At 48.6% G+C, this 17,804-nt stretch overlaps 3 protein-coding genes across 6 annotated transcripts in view; 1 reads left to right on the top strand and 2 right to left on the bottom strand.

The window, feature by feature from the left end:
- Positions 1 to 296: 296 nt before the first annotated feature.
- Positions 297 to 4,396, bottom strand: MYADML2 (myeloid associated differentiation marker like 2). The gene is made up of 2 exons (XM_084492467.1): positions 4,321 to 4,396; positions 297 to 2,535 (listed from the first exon to the last, which is right to left on the bottom strand). The coding sequence occupies exons 1-2, from the start codon at positions 4,372 to 4,374 to the stop codon at positions 1,603 to 1,605; spliced, it is 987 nt and encodes a 328-aa protein (XP_084348593.1). The 5' UTR covers positions 4,375 to 4,396; the 3' UTR covers positions 297 to 1,602.
- NOTUM (notum, palmitoleoyl-protein carboxylesterase) lies at positions 2,809 to 16,748 on the bottom strand. 3 transcript variants are annotated; one of them, XR_014684630.1, is made up of 14 exons: positions 16,087 to 16,748; positions 15,675 to 15,727; positions 15,435 to 15,530; positions 14,221 to 14,281; positions 13,417 to 13,475; positions 11,916 to 12,018; positions 10,964 to 11,155; positions 10,285 to 10,385; positions 10,037 to 10,184; positions 9,494 to 9,541; positions 7,164 to 9,383; positions 4,321 to 4,875; positions 3,314 to 3,454; positions 2,809 to 3,232 (listed from the first exon to the last, which is right to left on the bottom strand). XR_014684630.1 is itself a non-coding variant. In XM_084492456.1 (11 exons), the coding sequence occupies exons 1-11, from the start codon at positions 16,611 to 16,613 to the stop codon at positions 9,077 to 9,079; spliced, it is 1,695 nt and encodes a 564-aa protein (XP_084348582.1). In that variant the 5' UTR covers positions 16,614 to 16,748; the 3' UTR covers positions 6,760 to 9,076. The 3 variants fall into 3 exon arrangements, 1 of the variants encoding a protein (XP_084348582.1); XR_014684629.1 differs by lacking the exon at positions 3,314 to 3,454; XM_084492456.1 differs by lacking the exons at positions 2,809 to 3,232; positions 3,314 to 3,454; positions 4,321 to 4,875 and having other exon boundaries at positions 6,760 to 9,383.
- Positions 16,671 to 17,804, top strand: part of ASPSCR1 (ASPSCR1 tether for SLC2A4, UBX domain containing) — a 53,285-nt gene continuing 52,151 nt past the window's right edge. The window contains exon 1 of one of the 2 annotated variants that reach the window (XM_084492448.1): positions 16,671 to 17,364. The gene's annotated coding sequence lies outside the window, so the exon portion shown is untranslated. The remainder of the gene's footprint in view (positions 17,365 to 17,804) is intronic. The other variant, XM_084492451.1, reaches the window with a different exon arrangement.

Here is a 17,804-nt window from a genome sequence, read left to right on the forward strand (position 1 = left end):
ATTGTCCAATGCAATCTGTCCCAACATAAATTTTTTCCTTTGCTTTTCAAACCTCGTACAAACAACAATGAAAAATGCATTTCCTTCCTTTTTCCTGAGTGAGTCTGCTACAAAGAATGTCAGTCAGAGGTCTTGGCGGTCTTGTCCATACATTTTTTTAGGGCTGCATTCAGGCTTCATACATCAAAATAAATTGAACTGTGCTTTCTGGCAGAAAGCAGAAGGGATATGCCTGGTGAAATAACAACTGTGCAGAGAGCAACATGAACGTACACAAACCTCTGGAGATGTAGTACTCAAGTCTGCCATTCAGCTTTATTTTAATTTGGTTAAAAAACAAATCCTTCTGACAGTCAGCTACTTCTAGATTTTAATCAAACCTATCTAGTCTGCGTGCCTTCAGCAGAAGTACTCAGACTGCTTTGGTTTCTTGCTGGATCAGAAATGAACAGTTCTTCTATTAAGCTTGAAATCTGAGCCATGCTATGTGAGACTTCAAAGTGGGTGTTTTGTGAGGGATGGGTCAGAGAAATGCAGCTGGTTGGTGACACAAAGAGTTCGGGAATCCTAGAACCTGATCTGGTCTGAGGCAGCACTCTGGATTTGTTACCATTATGTGCAAGGTTTTTTCCCCACAAATTTGGTCTTTTATGCAGAGCTGTGAGATCAATTAATCTTTGCATCCATTCCGCCCTCTCTCCCCCCCCCCCCCATATCTTTAATCTTCTAGGAAAAAAAATTACATCAGTGTAAAGAAACAGTGGCACATGAACTGAGACAAAGCGCATGTCAAGATACCTTCTGGTCCTGCTCAAGTTCAGGTGTCTGATTATACAGTTATTTTGCAGTCTGGCTCTGTTCTGCACCCAGTTTCCTGGCAGTAGAACCCCAATTTCACAAATTTTCATTTCTGTAATGACCCGGTGTTTGCTAAATAAGAATATCCCATGCTTCCTACCAAGGCGCATGCTTGAGGATATTCTTTTTTGGTGCTGGAGAGAAAAGGGAGAGGGAGATGACTGGTAACCTTCAAAATAATGCTACAGCTATGTTCTTCTCAGAAACATCCTGACTGGAATTTCCCACACTTGTAAGCATTTCATGTCTCACCACATAGCCCAGACTAACCCAAACTTTGAAGGATTGTTTTTCATCTCCACAATTGGTGTTCCTTGATGCAGCCTTTAACTTTCCCACTTCCTGGGTAGTCACTTGATTATAGTTAAGTGTTGGTAACAGTTTCAAAATCCTTGGTATCTTTCCTAATATTTGGCTCAGTAATCCAGTAGCCTACAGACCTGCTATTGCAGCAAGCATTTTTGCTTTCTGGAGATGAAAGGCCATTTTGCATACTTTGAACCACAGAATTTCTTTGCTCTGACACCAGGAGGTCGAAGCAGATGCTGAATGACAGGGAGGTGGGCAGCCTACCCACCATGGGCTGTTGACTTGCTGCTCCAGTCAGTCTTAACCTTGAAGTCTGGTTTGTGGCTCTCCCTGGCGCACCCGGGCAGTGCCTGCCTTTGCTGCATCCCGTCTCCTGCCGCTTCCCTCACTGCTGCTGTTGGAGCCAGGATGACCTCGCGGAGGCAGACTCAGACTTCAGAGGTGGGAGACGAAGCGGATGCGCTGGGAGTAGGCCAGGTCCACGACGTAGAGCAGCAAGTTGACATAGGTGAAGATGGCAATCACCAGCTGGCTGTCCCACGGGCACCTGCCCCTGGCGCAGAGGCCGGGGCGCTGTGGGGAGCCGTACTTACTGTCGAAGCAGAACACCGGCCAGATGACAGCCGCACTCACATACAGCAGGACGGCCCCAAAGGTGTAGACAACCACAGAGCGCTCGAAGGGAAACCAGAGCAAAGCGGTCCTACCTGTGACGCTGAAGGCGACCACCACCACTGTCACCACAAAGCAAAAGCTGTAGACAGCCACACACCACTGTGTTGCTACGTATTTGCTGTACTGGCTGTCGTTCACCAGCGCCCCAAAGATGATGCAGGCCACAAAGGCCTGAACGATTTTCAGAAGCCCAGAGACAGTGGCCATGTAACTGGTGACTTGTCCCGGTTTTGCCCTGGTCAGGAACACCTCCACAGCATACACAATGAACACGAGGCCGGCAAAGACGCTGGCTGCTATACGAAAGTCTCTCACCTCACAGCCGATAGGGTAACAGCCAAGCTGGACAAAGTAGAGTGGGTAGATCACTGCTGCCGTGACGGACATGAGTGTGGCAAGCATGGCAAAAGCAGCAGTGAAGTTTCCCCAGGAAATGCTCAGGCAGCTGTGCAGATGCGTGAACTCGCAGGTTATGATGAAGACAGTGACGGCAAAACAGAAGGTCCAGACAAACATGCAGAAAGTGCCGTATGCTGCACTGAATCCCCCTTGGTGGGCAACCAGGCTGAATGTGGTGCATCCAAACATTATCTGCAGCAAGCGAGCTATTCCCACAGGGGACGTTACAGCAGCTGTGTTCAGATATGGCCCTCCTGTGTTCTCCATCATCTTTCCAGTCCAGCAGACAGTGCACTAAAAAAACCAAGAGCTTACTTTCAGGCTTTTGCTCCTTTGTCCTGAGTCACACCTGGGGCCGAGTCAGTGGGACAGCAGCTTGAATCCCTGCCTCATCTCTGCCGGTATCCGTAGGTGCTGTGTGTGACGCTGAATGTGCGTTTCTGGCAGCCTCTCAGCACAGACTTGCTGCTGCAGGGAGGTTACTGGCTGGCTCTGCCCACCGGCTGCATTCTCAGGGTGCCACGATCAGCTCGCTCTGCTTTCCCAGGTCTGAATGCTGCCCCTTACTCTGTCCTTTCACTGTCTCCTTTCCCACATGATGGCTGAAAGGATCACTTTCTCCCTGGAGGCTGACATTTATTCCATTTCAGTTCTGCAGCTGTAGCTCTCTGCTATGGCGTTTGCAGGAACCCAGGAGTATAAATAGAGTCTATATTAATAGTTCTGGAATGAGTCCTGCCCCTCTCAACTGCCGTGAGCCGGTGTTATTTAACACTGAAACTGTGAGGTCCATCAGGGGCTCTTGATTATCCTTCTGTTGCTCCTTTAGAAGCGTGTAGGTCACTTGTGCACTGCTGTCCTCCCCACAGCCACGCCACAAGGCTGTTGGTGGAGGTGGGCTCTGATTCAGCCATGGTGCAGAAACAGGGACACTGCCCCACAGACCCGGGGCTGCCTGAGAAGAGGCCCAAGCCTGAAGGCATCGTAAGCACTGCAAAAGGACATAGAGCAGAGGCTGTGATAAAAGCTGACTCACTTTGCTCCTTTTGATCTGGAGCAGTAATACATTTACCTGCTGTGAAAGGCCCTGCTGTGCTTTGAGCATTAGCGAGAGCATGCAGCTGTGAAGATTTTGATCGCCAGTCCTCGCTGTCTCCTTAAACTCTTCCCTGTCTCTGTTTTACTTCTATGGAAACCAGTTATTCTTGTATCTCTGAATGGCAAAAACAAATGCAGTTGTTGACAAAAAATGGCTTTGATATCCTTGGCTTTGCTTTGGAACACAGATTTCAATGTATAGTGTCAAACCCTTCTTCCTATTGGATCAAAGCTTTCCCAGACAGCTGTTTGGTATATGCTTTCCCAGACTTGGTCGCTGCTCAAAGGTCTTTTAATTTTATCTTTAAAAGTTAAGTAAATTTTCTGCTGGAGTTTCAGAATGCAAAAAAACACACCACAGAAAAAAAGATTCCTCACAGACCTCACAGCAGCGTTGCTGTCTCCCCACCTGCAAACCAGCCCCTGCTGCACTGGTCCCAGGGTGGCACCAGGGTCCTCCTAGGAGCTCAGCACAGGTGCAAGGAGTCAGCTCGAGTGTGGCCAGACCCAGCCCTAAGCAGGGAAACGTTCCTTAATGCTGCCAGGTAGTCATCAGATGTGCTGATGAAGCCTGTAACTTCCTAGGGGTGGTGCTTGGTAACGGTGATAATTGCTTAATATCACTGTTTCATATTCATATGTTAATGTGACAACATAGGACCCACCCACAAATCACCACACACAGCGCTAGATACCATAAAGTGATGACAAAAGAGACTACTCCAAACCGTCTTAGCATGCGGTTCTGGGGCAGCCTGGGTTTGCCCAGGTGAATGCTGCTGCCCCTTCTCGCATCGCCCTTCCGTGCACTGGGACTGGGAGCTCATGTGGGCCAGCTCAAGGATCTCAATGACTGAAAGCCCCTGGTCCCACTGGAAGAATGCCCCCTCTGAGCACTTGGCTGCCTGTGAAGTCTGCTGGCAGGCAGGACCCCCGCCTGGGAGGCCACACTACAGCAATTCCTGCTGCTGGGAAGCTCACCTGTATATGAGCTTCCACACGGACAGCATAGGCTTTGGTGGTGATGCAGCACATCCAGCTTCCAACTGTTTGTTTCCACCCATCCACTCCCTTCCCTTGCTCTTATACATCTTGCTTACACAGCTGCTGTGTGAGCTCGATCAGGATACTCAGGTTTAAAAAAGAACAGCAGAAAATTTACACCTGACAAGGATTATTTTTAACCTGGATTAATCACTAGTCTGATTCACAATGCCAATGAGCATGCTTGTATCCATGCAGCAGTGGCTTTGATAAACAGCAGCCAGAACCAGGGGACTGTACAGGAACCAATTAAGCTGGTATTGCTGCTGAAAATCACTTGTGATCAAACTGTGGTTTAAGAAGAGACAAATTCTGACAGACGTAGGTTACAGCAGGATTGCTTACCATGAAAATTAGTCACTCCAGCAGTTTAGCATACTTAAAGTCAGTATTTTGTAGGCCAGGGATAACTCCAACTGTCTTGTTGCAAAACTCTCTCCCGTTTTCCTTAAAAAGACTTCTGGTGATAAATGTAGAAACTCTGCATTCATTCTGGGGTGGAATTATCACAATTAACATAACAACAACCAGGAAATGCAACAAGAAGGCCGAGGAGCTGCAGGCAAACAAACTGGCACTCTGAACCCTTGCCCTTCCTGACTCTCTGTGATGCTAATCCTTCACCTCTAGCAGAGGTTTTTCCAGGCTTTACTGACAGTGTTGCTGTCTATATTGTGGCATGTCCGGTTAAATAGTCTGTGTTACAAGGCAAAGCTATTGCTGCTTTGGGTTCTCACCCATCCTGCTTTGCTGCCCCTGTGCAATTTCAGCACTCCATCAATGATGCTCTGTTGCATCTAAACATCTGTAGTCACACTCATCACTTTTCTTAAGTCACAGAAGGAGCTCCTCTATGTCCTGCTTTTCTTCCCACCACTCCCTATTAAAGCACTTAACTGCAGCTGTACCGCACTGGCTATGTGGGGGCAGTGAGGAAATGTTTACTCGGAGCAGAGCTGGATGTGCTGCCCGGCTCCTGCTTCTGCAGGCAGTGGTGGCACTCCAGAGACCTCAGTGTTGTGAGGCAGATCTGGTAGAGGTCAATGGTGCCACTAACAAATAGTGGACAGGAGCAGTGCAGCTGGTGGACCACTGCCTTCAGCCAGAGCATTGTGTTTGAACATGCAGGTCTAGCTTTTGAGGATCCCCAGGGCCTCCAGGTGCTGCCACCAGTCTGATTTCCTAGCATCTAACAGGTGTATTTCAAAAGCACTTCAGTTTTCTTTCCACTTTAGAAAGGTGTAAACAAGTATCACATAGAAGGTACGGCAATAGAAACCCACAGCTTCTTGCACCTCATCATGGCAGCTTGCTGCACTGCTCCTTTGAGACCCTGCTGTGCTGAACAGGGAACTATTCTGCATGCTGTTGCAGGTTTTTTTGAAAGATCCAGGGCCAGTCATTTGCTGCTGAATGACATGGAAGCTTTGCAATTAAAATGAGTACTGAAAAGCACGCATGCCTGCACATCAGACTAGTGGTTCCTAAGTGGTAAATCACAACATCCTACAAAGTGAGAATTGATGAACCCAGAAGAAACCATGACTACTAAAACATCCAGACTTTTAGCCCAAATTCCACACCAAAGCTGTGCTGCCATGAGGTTGGAGCAGCAAGAGCTAGCACAGAGAGCAAATCTTGATCAGCTGCACCACAGCTGCAACAGATACTGTGGAACTGAGGAAGGAATAGCAGCGGCGATGCTGTCCCACAGCTGCTACCACACTGTCGATGTGTTTTCACAGTAATGATGTTGCCTCCACATTGCTGGTCAGAGGAACGGGGCACCTTTCTCTATCACAGCCCTTCTGTACCCTTCTTCTCTCCAGTGCAGCACTTTTAGCATGCAGTTCCAGCCAGTAAGCCTGACAGATAATAATTGTCCGTGGTCTTCACCAGTGTTTTTGGTGTGCATTACTAGCTCAGGTCTGCTGTCCTTCGCAGTCAGGGATAAAGAGGGGCTCACTGCTTACCTGGATAAAAGTTAAGTTTCAATCAGCCTGCTGCAACACCATTAGAGCCCCTGTGTATTAGCAGCCATTGCTGTAGTAAATAGTTATGGGCTCTGCCCTCCATCTTACAAATGAAACTTTTACGTGCCCAGTGTCTGAGTCTGGAAACTATAATCATGTAGTGCAAATAGACACCTCTGCTAACAACTTTTCATTTCTTAGTTGCCTTTTAATTTTGGATCAATCACATGATCCTGATAGAGATGACTTTTCAATGATGGGTGTCTAATAGAAAACATCTCATCTAGCCATAAGATCCGAGTACAAACACATGGTACTGAATTCTTCCAGTCTTACCCATTTTGACATTGGCTTCCACATAGCAAATGTCACTGGGGATGAACTTAGGAGTGTCAGAATCACAAAGGCTTGGAAAAATTATTTATTGCACAAGTACGAGAAGAAATATAGAACTGGAAATGACCACCTGTGTTACAGATTGCAGTTCCCAGCTACTGCTGGCAACCACTTAGTATATATTTTTTTTCCTAATAAATTAGCCAAATTCCCCCTTAATAATATTTCTGAGGAATTTCTGCTTCCTGTTATATCTTTTGAAAGACTGTTGCAGAGCCATACTAAGCTAAATGAGATCACTGACCTCCAGGGATTTTTTTTCCTCTACTCCCAAGAAAAACAGATGTCACTTATCTCCTCTGAACATTCTTAGCCTCCTAGAAATTAGCCTTTGATTTAATGCTTTAGTAATACAGGTAGTCAGCTCTGCAAAAAATATTGCAAACATAAGTAGTGGCATTTATACTTTACCTTTTCCTAGTAGAAGGACATTGATGGACAGAGACTAGGGCACTTGCCATATCTACAGATGCATTATCTTGTGTGTAGTCATTCTATGAACTACTGATGTTGTAGTTCAGCAGTTTCCCTCAATGCTCCCAACTGACAAACTAGTGCATAGCAGAAATTCTGGCTACTACTCAAGTACCAGCACTTTATACTGATTGACTTCACATGACTCCAGCCCTCAAAGGAATCCCATCTTCCCATATGCTTTTTCAAACATTCTCTGTACTGAAGAAGCCTCTCAATTTAGTGCCAAAAATATAGTCAGAACAATTTTACATCAGTCAATAAAACCTAAAAAGTATAAGTAAACCCTATATTAATAATACGGAAACTCCATTGATAGCTTTCCTGCGTGTCTGTTCTTCTGGGAACACCATCCATTTTGTCTTTAGCTACTTTTTTTTTTTTTTTCCTTTTAATCTTAAATGTGTAATAAACCCCATATTGCACAGCAGGACTGCTAATTTCCTATGTGGTACTGCCCGAGTGTTTGCTGAAGTCTGTAACCAGTAACTGAATGGTTGGAGTTTTTGCTTTTTTACTCACCTATGACAACAAATTTCACACATAGCGCTACCCTTTTAACCTGGTAAGATATTTCTTGGAAGTGCATGCTTCAGCCACACATTCCTGATCCCTCCCTTGTTCTCCTCCCATTACAAAGAGGATTCTATACATGTATGTTCTCTGAGGTGGGCGCGTTTGCAAGCAATCAGTAGAATAGCAGTATGTTGTTTCTTGACTTGTGTTCGCTTTTTTTTTTTTTTTTTGCAAATGCTTCACCTTCTAAGACAGACCAGATAGTCTGATCAAATCAAATATTTCTCTAACTAGAATAGTGGCCTTTGCTGTAAAACCAGATCTCTCTGCATCTTAAAATACACTGCCCTTGAATCCCTGACAAAACACAAACTTCAAGCTGAAAATGCTGTGCAAGTAAGCAAACAGCAGATGCTGGGAGAAAGTATCTGTACTTAGACCTCACATACTCTTCATTACAGAAACAATGACAAAGCATATTGCAAGTGGAACACTGAAGTCTAATTAATATAAAATGTCAATACCCCCCTCAGCCCTCTCCCAGGCACAAGTGATCATAAGGAAAACCCACCCAAATGAGCAGCATATACAACTTTACAAAGACATATGAATGGTTCTCTGGTCAGCCCTTATAAATAGCATTTTACATATTAAAATAAATATGTCCACATTGCCAAAGTAGCAAGAGGTGCCTTCGTTATTTAAAAAAAAATATGTTACAAAACAATATCATTTATATTTCTTGCTTAGTTTAAAAAAGTAATAAAAAAGTCATTTTATAAAATAATACAGAAGTAAATTGATTACAAGAGTGTCCATCCCTAGCACATGTCCTTTGTTTGTATGTTATGATATATCATGAGATGCTGACCTCCAGGAAGTCATGTAATCATTCCTTCACTTCTTGTTGGACAAAAGAAATCCAGTGCTTGCTTTTTTCACCACTTGTATCGAGTCTATGATGTAAAATTCATGACAAGGGAAAAAGTCCTAGATCTGGGGAAGGTTCTCATTGCTGCTATTTATGGCTTTACTACTCCCTGTATTAGATTGCCTTGTGTAAGACAGAAGAGGATGTGAATGGCCAGAAGTGATCCCTCGAGTTTGGAGGTAACAAGTTCCAGACAAATTGTGTAAGCAAGAAATTGCATTTTTTTTTCTTGACACATCTTAAGTGTGCAAGAGTGCGGGAACATGTGGTTGTGTACAGGTTTCTGCCTGCATGGGGGGTGAGCATGCACCAGCCTGTATGAGCTTAAGGAAGAAGATTAGAGTGTGTGGGAGAAGGGCCCCGAGTCCCCTCCTGATCTCCCTGCCCCTCAGAAGATCCTTTCCTAGTTACCACTGCTGAGCATCCCCAGAAGTTTACTGGGCTCCAGGCCCTGTTGCTGTGCCATCTTCTGAACATCAAAACCCATGTGCATGAGAAACTGGATCACATTCATCTCCTGCCCTGTGAACTGGTCCCTGATAGTGGGGCACGAGGGGTTGCAGTGGGGCCATGGACAGCTGTCAATCAGATGAATTGGGCAACCTTTCAGAGGGGCTTTCCCATTTTTGTTGCTCTCATGTAGGCTCCGATCCCAACAGTGCAGGGCACGGGGTAATGATGTCCCCTTCACCTGGATGTCCGTCCAGTGACTGAAAAGACAAACCACACAGATTGTATCAGAAGGGTCAGGTTATCAGAACTGATTAATTCCCCTACTGTTTCCGTGTTGACCTTTCATAGAATCTGTAAAATCACTCACTTGCGTGTAATGATCTCATGAGACAAACAGGCAGGAGCAAAGCTAGCACTAAAGAAAAAAAGGGAAACATGGATTAGGATTTGTCTTGGACGGACAAATTAACTCCTGTTCAATAGAATATTCTGGACTAGGCAGAAAGTGGAATTTTTGCTGCCCTGACAAAGCTTTTAGAAACAGAGAAGCTTATCATGACATAAAACCTAGCTGGATTGGAAAAGGGGTTCCATCCTGCCTAATAGTGTACATCTACTACAAGAGACTCCTGAATACCCGCTCCTGCATGCAGCAAATAAAGTACATTAATGGTTCTTCCTCTGTTGTCTTAGCTATCTCAGTGTTTTATGATCAGTACTTAATAAGGACAACTGGTAACTGTGAACCTGGAAATTACTTTGCACTTATTCAGAAATAAAACCAGCAAGATTCTTGGTGTAGACTAAGCATAGTTACCAAATCTATGACACCAGAGATCTGAGAAACACTGCTAGAATATTGGATAAAATACTTGTTTTGGAAGTGAGTTTTCCTTACTGAAAGACTTACGTTACATCCTTCAAGGTGTTTCTCAGCTCCCTGCCCAGATTCTGGATGTAGAGCCACTGCCCTTCCTGAACAGGCTGGCCAGTGAGGTGTACATTGTCTACAGTAAGCTGAGCCTCATCAAAGAGCCATTGGACAACAAAGACTGGACCTAGGAAGACAAAAAATTCGGAAAGTGAATGGCTAGTAAGTTAGCTGTGAATACAGAGAAAACCTTAGAATCCATTTTATCTCTCTCCTCCAATACTTACATCGAAGAGTAGGATAAATCTTATATCCAAAAAAACAGTTCCATTCCTCTCCCTCTTTAAACTGCAGCTTACAGCGTTCAGGAACAATACCATTCCAATACCTGGAAGACAAAGCAACAACAGAATGAATGTCATAATGACATCTTAACAATAGTCTATCCATATCATGCTATATTTCTGTCCTGGTTATCATTCCAGCTTAATAAAAGCAGCATTCTTTCTTGGCTACATTGTCCTATCAATGCATTTGAGGGCATCTGCAATTGCACATTCTTTTGCACACCTATATTTGAAATTTGATTTTATTAAAAAAAAAAAAAAGTGAAAAAAAAACAACACTGACATTAGATAATAAATAAATACTCTTCAAGCATCAAAATACAGGAAGATCAAAATTCACTCAGAGGGTGGCAAGGCACTGGAAAAGCTTGCCTACAGGTTGTGGATGACCCATCCCTGGAGGTATTCAAGACCAGGTTAGATGAGGCCCTGAGCAACCTGATCTAGGCAGTTGGCAACCCTGCCTATGGGAGGGGAATTGGAATTAGATAATCTTTTGAGGTCCCTTCCAACCTAAGTCATTCTACAATTCTATGAAGATAGAGGAGAACATGATTCTATGAACATCTTTCCACTATTAATCCTGTATAAAAGCATGCTTTAGAGCATGTGATTGTACCTTATTCCTCTTCTGATAGCTTCTGTTGGAGCACACGTTATGGTATCGATACAGTCAGTTCTGCGATACTGTTTATTATCCAGGAACCATCCAGAGTCTGCCAAGCCTCGAACCTGAATCCCTTGATAACCCATCTCCTCCAGCTGCTCCGCCACTCGATCCACATTCAAGAGCACTCCTGTTCCTCCAGCACTGTAACAGCAATTTCAATACAGCAGTGATGATGCTGGTGTAGCTATTAAATGGCTGGCTAGTGTACATATTCAGCAGTGACACTCAAAACAACTGGTTCTATCCACAGGACAATCCAGTTAGTAGTTACCAAGTTATTTCCTTGCTTTGCAAAACATTCTGAAATAAAGCCAGCTCTGAGTAACAATCTGGTACCTCAGAAACAAAATCCAGTTCTAGTTTTTTCTTTTGGGAGATATATAGGCTTTATACTACTTGCAAGAGTTTTGGCTGCTCAAAACCTGAAAGAATCTCAAGTGAGAAGTGGCAAAGAGTGAATTTGTCTATATTACACTCAGCATATATTACATGGGTGTATCACAGCAGCGCAATGTAACAAGATTCAGAGCATCTGTGACAGGCAAATCTGAGTTTTTAATCAGATTTCTTGTGAATAGGTTCAGCACATGTGTCTCATGGCATGTATCCACAGGTGCCAGCATTTTTAATGCAGGGCAGAATAAACACATCCCCTCCCTCTTGCAAATCTTTTACCCTGTTATTTTCTTATAAATGTACCTGGACCAAAAGCTGAGGAAATACACTTCTATCATTTCCTGCTGTACCACCCAAAGGAGAAAACTGAGAACAGATGTAGAGTTTGTTATATTACAGTTACTACATTCCTAGAAGAAATTTTTCAGGAATTTAGCTCATCCCTAACAGCTTTCTGCTGTGGAGATCTCCTGTCTTCACCACAGGAATTCTTGTAGACACTTACCTGCTCCCTGCTAGCAGCAACACTTTTGCGGTGCTAAGACCTTTTCCCACAAGCTCCTTTATAACCTCTTGAATGATCAGTGCTCCCATGAAGGCATATTCATCTGGAACAGAGACCTCAGCATCAATAAAACTGTTTCCTGTCCAGGTTAAATCTTTTGCTTCCTCTCCACAAATGCTTAAGAACTTTATGAAGGAATCATGAATCTAAAAGCAGGCCCATTTCCCCTACCTGTATCAAACTAATCTAGTAAGAAATACTCTCCCAGTACAGAACTTCCCTGAAAGAAGCGAATAGACAGCAAACAGAATAAAAACAAACAAACAAACAAACAAACAAGAAAACAAGCAGGCCTTCCTACAGCAGTGCATAGGAACTGGTAAACTAAGAGAAGGAAAACAAGAGCAAACCAGGAAGGTGCTGTGACCCTTTCTCTATTCATGGTGAGTATTCTCCCAGTCCATAAAGCCAATTCAGACATGCCACATTTCAAGACATATTACACTTGCACCAATTCCCAGGCACCACCAAAACACTGTTTGCTGTAGTGTAGCTGCTTCATAGGAACAACACAAGAAACTTACAAAATGAAAAGGTCCTTACTGTGACAGAAAGTATAACTTTGGTATCCACAAGTCATCAGTTTCTTGATACTAGTTAGTGAAGAGACATTGAGTAACAAGGTGTCTGGTTTAAGGTCAGAGCTCAAAGATCAACTCAAAGAAAAACAGTAACCTCCTGCCTTTCCAGTGCCACATCACAGAATATCTTAGGCCTATCTCTTTCTTTCACAGCAGTGTACATCAGCAGTAATTTCATTCTGTTCAAAGAAAACTCTTCATGAACAAAGGCAAAGAAGACAAAGTTCCTTGTGCTTATACAAGTATTACTGCACCAATCCTGCTTCACTTGGGAAACCCAAAGAACTACATGATGTAGAACAATTCACTTGCATGAAATTCGGCTTAACCTGGCAGAGGATTCCATTAAGCAGACTCCTAGAGTTCTGGCATTATCAAAATGACAGCTGATGCAAAACAGGATTGTACGCAAGCAAACTACCCTGTTTTACAAAGAAACCTGCAGATAGCTTTAGGTTGACATGAGGAGAGATATCCTCCTCATTCAAGTTTGAAACTAAATTCACTTGCCTCTCAGACTAACAAAGCCAAAGTTGCACGCAACAAACCATGGTTCCTCAGCTACACCACTTAATTTGCTGTGTGCTGGATGGAACCTGGGGATTCATCTAAAAGGAATTTAATTCCTCTAATCCTTGCCTACTGCATCAGCGTAACATCTCTGCAAGCAGTGGCTCTGAACTATGTCAAAACAGACTGAGCTAAAGAGATCAGGATGTTTTATCTGGAAGTAGCTTGATATTCTTTCCTGCCCTTCAGCAAGAAAAGCCTGTTCTTCATTCATGTTGTTTCACAGAAGTCTGGCCATATCCTTTAATGTGTGATGTCTGTGGCAGCAACAACCCATCAGTAACACTCACTTTTCTCAGACTTGGAAGAGGCACCACTCCAAACATCACTTGAGCAATAAGGGATGAATCTGTAAAAGAGTTGTGTGAGTACTGATGTTCCTTAGACATGCAAGGAGGGGGTGAGGATAGGGTCAAGTAACTAGAAGAAAATTAAATTCTGGGGAGGGGAAAAGGAAGCGTTTCTTGTCCACTTAGACACTTAACATACCTTCTTGCACACAAAGTGACAATTGCAACTCTGTCTTGAATTTTCTTCTGAACACTGGTAGTTTTACTGAGTTAAATCAACAAGTAATTCCTGTTTTCTCAATCTAATTGGAGCACTAAGTTTGGTGGACAGAACAGAGGGCCACAATTTTGCTCTCAGCTGTCCCACTGATATGGTGGGTGACCTGTCACAGGGAAACTGTGCTTCAGGAACATCCCCTCTCTTCTGCTTTTTCCTCACATATAGATGCATGCATAAACAGATGTTTTTCTCATTTCTCCTCTTTGAACTAAAAGAGTTACTCCATGTTCCTCTCAAATTGGCAAACGTACAATACACTATCAGCCCCTGCCCACAACAGTATTTGCCACTTCATTTATTTGAGAAGGCTCTCTGAGCTATCCCCAGTTTTTCTTCATTAGATCACCCCACAACTCCAAGCAGACTGAACTTGGGTTTCTCCAGACCTTGCCAGCACAATTTAGTTAGAGAGGTGAACTGGAACAAATGAGGAAACGTACAATTTCCTCTTGCAGACATTAGTCTTAATCTGTCTCAGTAGCACTCTGTTAGCCCCAAAAGCAGGAGAAGCAGTCTCTCCTTACACCATGTTCGCGTTCCACCAGTGGGGATTTTCCTCTGGCTGTGATGACAGGATCCCAGTTCCTGCAGATGGACATAAAGAAACAAGAAACATACCGATGACAGTGTATGACTTCAGAGTAACTGTATGAGTCTAAAGCAGAATCTCTGACCACGTAGAAAACAAACGTTCACAATGTACAACATTGGTTAGAGAAGATGAATGAGCATTTGTAAATCTGCCCTTAGGCATATGTGACTTTCAGAATTTGATTTGTGTTACAGATGAAGCCTGTCTAGAAAGCTTCAGTAGTATAGTTTCTGTAGTACAGAACAGAACCTATGAACACATACTTAAGACGATCAGCATTTTCCCAAACACCAAATCCTACCAGGTCAAACACAGTATTTGCAAATGTAGGATTCACTGTCTGTGAATGAGAAAAGTCTGAGTTTTCAGAAGGGCTGAGTATAAGCACCAAGAATGAAAAGGAAAGTTCAACATTTCTCTGTTGACTCTGGAGCCCTGTTGTCCAGTGTGTGTCTTGGGTGTTAATTCCATTTTATGCATTAAAATCAAAAAGCTAAAAGTACTTTTATGTGTACCCCAAACGTATGCTTTCACCGAGAATCACTGTGATTGCTTCAGTGACATTATAGAATTATAAACGGGGAGGAGGTGGAATCACACAGCTCCACACAAGAGGCCCAGACAATTTACCCCATTTCTGCCTGGCACGTAGGGCCAGTACTACTGTCCGCAAACCCATCCAGCCCATTCTGCAAGAAAGTACAGCTGTCCTGATGGACAGATTACAAGGTCCAAGTGCTTCCGACAGGATTAAGAGCAGCTTTCTTTGGAAACCAAATGACAAAAACAAGACTATGAAGATCCCAGCAGGTCTGTCAGCATGTGAATACGTTTAAACTAAAGAGAGTACGTTGGCGAGAGTTCAAAACACCAGTATCGCCCACCAGCCATAAGCAGACAGCCAAACACACGCGTATCTGTGCTTTCATGACTGTGTGAGCGAGCAGAGGCATATTATTTGCACGTACTCACGCAGGAACCGTCTGCGTGGGAGAGGCCGTGCTGGTGCCAGGCAGGAGCAGGCGCCCGGCAGCGGCTGCGCGCCCACCGGGACGAGGGGGCCGCCGAGCGCTGCCTCCGGGGAGCCGTCCCCACGGGGCAGGGAGGGACCGGCGGCCGTCCCCACGGCACGACGGGGACACTCACCCACTCTGGTCGCGGGCCACTCCTTGGAGCTCATGAGCCTCCGCATGGTGTCGTAGCGGCTGTCGCAGTTCTCCCTGTTGAAGCAGTACCACCCTCCTGGCGGGGAGAACAGGGGTCAGCCGCCCCCGCCCCGCCCCGGGCCGGGGGCCTCGGCTCCGGCCGACGGCTGGGGGAAGGCGGCCAGCGCCGGGCCGCCCCCCGCCCTCCGCCCGGCCCCGGCCCGAGCCGCGCGAGGCTCACCTTCGAGGAACAGCAGCCACCGCCGGCTGCCCTTGGACTCCTTGAGGTAGTAGCTGCGGACGGACAGAGCGGAGGCGGCGTTAGCGGGAGCCGCGCCCGACCGCGGCGCTTTGACGCCCGCAGCGCCGGGGCCGCGCGGAACACGTGGCGGGGGCGGGGGCGAGGCGGCGGCGGCGGCGGCACCGGGGCCCGCCGAGGGGAGCGGCTCGGGCCGCGCCGCCCGCGGGCCGCGCGCTGCACCTGTCGCTGCAGAGCCGCCCGCCGCCGCGCGGTGGCGCCACAGCCCTCGGGGCCGCGCCGGGGCCAGGGCCGCGGGGAGCGCTCGGCGGGCCGGGGCCGGGGCCGCGGCCGGGGGCTGCGGGGCGCCGCGAGCCGGCGGCGAGCGCGGCGGGGGGCGGCGCGCGGGACTCACCCGGCCGGGCTGCCGTCGTTGCAGGTGACCGAGGCGTTGTGCAGGAGGTGCAGGCGCAGGTCGTGCGGCAGCGCCTGGGCCGAGCAGGGGTACAGCGACTGCGCCAGGCTCTTGACCTGCGCCATGAAGCTGTCCATGTTGCCCTCCACCGCGGTGAAGTCCAGCGGGAAGCTCTCGGCCGGCGCCGCCGCCGCCGCCTCGCCGCGCTCGCGCACCGCGGGACCCCGCCGCCGCCAGCCCTTCCTGCCCTCGCCGCCGGGCCCGGCGTGCAGCAGCCCCAGCAGCAGCAGGAGGTGCACGGCCGCCGTGCCCATCGCCGCCCGCCGCCACCCGCCGCTCGCCGCGGCGGCAGCAGCAGCAGCCAGTCCCCGGCGGCGGGCAGCGCCGCCCGCGCTCCGCCGCGCCCCGCCGCGCCGTCCGCGGGGCCGGGGGTCGGCGGCGGGCGGCGAGGGCAGCGCCGGCGGCGCGGGCTCGGCGGCGCGGCTGCCGGCGCAGGAGCCCGCCGCCCGCTCCCAGGCGGCGAGCATGACAGAGGGGCACGGAGTGCGCGGGGAGCGCGCCGGGGGCGCCGCCAGCCCGGGCGCCGCGTGGGGCAGCAGCCGGCCAGCCCCCGCCCTGCCCTGCCCTCCGCCCCCTCGGAGCGAGGCGGAGGGAGCGGGGGGTCTGCGCCGCGCCCGCCGCACCGCCGCGGCGAGCCAGTGCCGCGGCGCGGGGCCGCTCCGTCGGGGCGTCCGCCGCGCCGCGCCGCCATCGCCGCCCCTGCCGGCGCCGGGGCCGCGGCCGGCGGCGCCCGCCAGCCTCGCCCGCAGGGCGGCGGGGGCACGGGGCGGCTCCTCCCGGCCCGGGCCGGCCGGCGGGCGGGGGGGGCTGGGGCGCCCGACGGCGCCGTGTGGCCGCGAGGGCCCGCACGTGCCAGCCCCGCCGGCGGCGGCGCCCCCCCGACCCCCCGCGCTCCTGGCGGCGGCTCCGCCCCCCCGGCCCCGTAGGGGCGGTGCCGCCCGCCCCCCACCCGCGGGAGGTGCCGCCCCCGGCCCCCGGGTCGCGCTCTTCCCCGCACCCCCCGCGGCGGCCGGCCCGGGGGGCGCCCGGGCGGGCCGCGGCCGGCGAGCAGCGGCGGCGCAGCGGCGGCCGTCGTTCCGCCGGTAAACGGGCGCTCCGCTCCGCGCCCGTCGGCGGCTCCGAGCCGGGGGACGCCGCTGCAACGGGAACAAAGGAGAACGAAGCTGCCGCGGCTAAAGTTAGAGGGGACGTTAGCAGAGGGCTTTTTCGCAGGACTCGGTAAGCGTGCGGGCGAGCCGGGCGGTGCGGGAGGATCGCGGGGGGCCGGGGGCGGCGGCCCCCAGCTGGGCTCCTCCCGGGGCCCTCGCCCCGCCCGCCGCCGGCCGCAGCGCTCAGCGCCTCTGAGGGACTTCTGGGTGCCCTTCGCGGCTCGTTAGGCTTATCGTCTAGCGGCTCTCCCTAGTTTTCTCCGCTGTTATGACATTTCCAGCAATTAAAGGAAAAAAAAAATCCCCGACATAAAAGTAGCGTTAAGTATCTGTTACTAGGACGCCTGTCAACTGTAAGAGCAAAGCATGTCACAAAAATGTTGTAACTACCTCAGAATTCAGTGTTATAAACCGAGGGAATGCAGAGAAAATGCTACACTTGAAATAATTCCTTTGTTTAGTTACCCAAACGGACAGCTTTTGCACTTCAAGAGCACCTATTGGTGGTAG

Source organism: Aythya ferina (genome assembly GCF_964211825.1).
Source record: "Aythya ferina genome assembly, chromosome: 18".
NCBI lineage: Eukaryota > Metazoa > Chordata > Aves > Anseriformes > Anatidae > Aythya > Aythya ferina.

Excerpts from the sequence above, each read along its gene's own strand:
- MYADML2 (XM_084492467.1), bottom strand. The coding sequence starts at position 4,374 with ATGTGCTGCATCACCACCAAAGCCTATGCTGTCCGTGTGGAAGCTCAT. Across the intron at positions 2,536-4,320 it reads GTGTGGAAGCTCATATACAG|TGCACTGTCTGCTGGACTGG; the intron begins GTGAGCTTCCCA and ends TGGTTTTTTTAG.
- NOTUM (XM_084492456.1), bottom strand. The coding sequence starts at position 16,613 with ATGCTCGCCGCCTGGGAGCGGGCGGCGGGCTCCTGCGCCGGCAGCCGC. Across the intron at positions 12,019-13,416 it reads CTCTTCCAAGTCTGAGAAAA|ATGAATATGCCTTCATGGGA; the intron begins GTGAGTGTTACT and ends TCTCTGTTCCAG. Across the intron at positions 11,156-11,915 it reads TTGCTGCTAGCAGGGAGCAG|TGCTGGAGGAACAGGAGTGC; the intron begins GTAAGTGTCTAC and ends TTGCTGTTACAG.